At 58.4% G+C, this 2138-nt stretch overlaps 1 protein-coding gene across 1 annotated transcript in view; it reads right to left on the minus strand.

Annotated features, from left to right (window-relative positions):
* The window catches only part of PRPS2 (phosphoribosyl pyrophosphate synthetase 2), a 33901-nt gene extending 32272 nt beyond the window's left edge, over positions 1–1629 (minus strand). Inside the window, exon 1 of the mRNA XM_019651233.1 lies at positions 1390–1629. Coding sequence (XP_019506778.1) covers positions 1390–1511 — 122 coding nt within the window. The 5' untranslated portion in view covers positions 1512–1629. The remainder of the gene's footprint in view (positions 1–1389) is intronic.
* Positions 1630–2138: the final 509 nt, after the last annotated feature.

Genomic DNA, 2138 nt, shown 5'->3' on the forward strand with positions numbered 1-2138 from the left:
AAATAAAACTATCATAGTTTCATTTATAAAATTTTTAAAGGATATTATTCACATAATGGTGATTATGTAAAAATATATGTATGGCTCTCGAATAATTTTTACATTGTTGTGAGGGACAGGATTGGCTCTTCTAGGGGTCGGCAGACTTTTGAGACGGAACGTACCCAAAGAGCCGCGTGTGGCTCGCGAGCCGCAGTTTGCCGACCCCTGGATTCAGGGCCATGTAATTGTAATTTCCCACCTAGAAGAAGGGAGTCCCATCTTCCAAAAAGCTAACAGCAGCAAACATCATCTTCCCCATATGCATTAAAATAACGCCTCAGTATCTAAGAAATTTTCACCTAACTCAAGGTCATCAAGATTTTCTCCCGTTTTCATCTAGAAAATTTTAGTTCTAGGTTTCCTATGTAGGTCTATGATCAAGTTAATTTTTGAAACGGTGGGAAGAATAAAGGTCCTTTATTTTATTTATTATTTATTTATGCAACTGGCACCACTTGTTCCAGCCCCGCTTATTGAAAATGTGTAAGTGGGTCCTGGGCAAAGATATAAAAATGATCAGTAACCATGTACAGTGCTAGACATTTAAGGATGGGAGGGGGAAGGGGGGACCAACTTGAAATTATTCAAAGAACTCTGAGGACTAAGGCAGGTCGAAAAAGGAGCCCCTGGTTCTGCCTCTGGCCTGCCGTCACTGAGCAACGGCGACCACGTCTCCTGGGCCTGAGGCATGGGTGGCACTTCCATTCCAGCCGTGGCCTGGCTGCTGGACACAGCCGAGTCCCAGAATTACGAAGGAGCTTCTAAAGTCTAATCATGTTTGAGGCAGAAAAAGTACAGGAAGCACAGGAGAACCCAGCACGTGCGCCTCGGAGTTCCCACGCTCTTTAAACCCTTTGCACAACCGCCACGTTCTAGTTAACCCAGAAGTTTGCACCCCAGCTGCTCAGGAGAGTCACCTGGGAGCTTTTTCCACGCTGCTACCCAGCCCGTGGGCTCAGACCCTCCAGGGCAGGACGGGGAAGAGGCGTTTTAAAGGGAGCCAGGTGAATCCAGTGCGCAGCCCCCGCCGGGGGCGGAACCTTCCAGAGCACGCCGGGTCTGGGATAAGCCCCTCAGGGACGCGAAACCGGGGCAGACACAACCAGGGCGGCCCTCCCCGCGTGCCCTGCACCGAGGCGGTTCCCGCCAGCTGCGCCCACCGCGCCCCGAGGCGCTGTGACCGCCCCCAGGTCGCCCTTCCGGGCTGGGGCGGCCCTCCTTGGCTTCCCGGGGCACAGCGGCTGTGGCGCGGAGGCCTCGTCGTGGCCGGCCCGCCCCGGAAGGGGGAGCGCCCGCCCCAGCCTAGCCGCGCGCCCCGCGCCCTCCCCCGCACAGCGCGGCCCCCACCTGGTCTCCTGGTTGCTGAACTTCTTGGTGATCACCTTGCCCAGCTCCAGGCCCAGCCGGTCGGCCACGCGCTGGGACAGGTCCTGGTGCGAGCTGCCGCTGAAGAGCACGATGTTGGGCATCTTGGGGCTCCGAGGGGTGCACAGCGAAGACAGAGTGGCGGTGGCACCGGAGGTTGCAGCCGGGGCGGGAAAGCTCAGCTGCCGGGCGGAGGGAAGAGCGGAGCCAGTAGAGCCGCGGGAGGCGGAGCTCCGGGAGGAGGAGCTGGAGGGGGCGGGGCTGAGGGAGGAGCGAGAAAACGCAGCGGCAGGACCGGCCGCTGGAGCGGGGGAGGTGGGAGGAGCAGCGTGCGAAGGGGTGGAGCTGCGTGGGAAGGGGAGTTGGAGAGGGTTGGGGAGCAGGAGTGGCGGGAGAACAGGAGGGACTGGGAGTCAGGGCCTGACCGCACACCGAGGACGGCAGGCACGGAGGCCCTGGATAGTCCTGAAGCACTGAGGTGCCCTCGCTCCGTGGGAGAGCTCCAGGCCACAATCTTGACCTTTCTGTCCTGCCTCGCGGGTGACAACCAATGAACCAGATTAAGCGGGCACCGAGGGAGGGTGCGGGAAGAGGTGATGGAGGTACCTCGCAACCCGGAGCGATCCTTCATCCCGGAATACCCCAAACCCAGTGCAGAGGACCGGGGTCTGCAAACTGGCCCAGGGCCAGACCCACAGCGCTGCCTCTGTGTACCAGAGAGCTAAGCACTG

The sequence above is a fragment of the Hipposideros armiger genome, unplaced genomic scaffold (genome assembly GCF_001890085.2).
Source record: "Hipposideros armiger isolate ML-2016 unplaced genomic scaffold, ASM189008v1 scaffold_155, whole genome shotgun sequence".
In the NCBI taxonomy this organism is placed as follows: domain Eukaryota; kingdom Metazoa; phylum Chordata; class Mammalia; order Chiroptera; family Hipposideridae; genus Hipposideros; species Hipposideros armiger.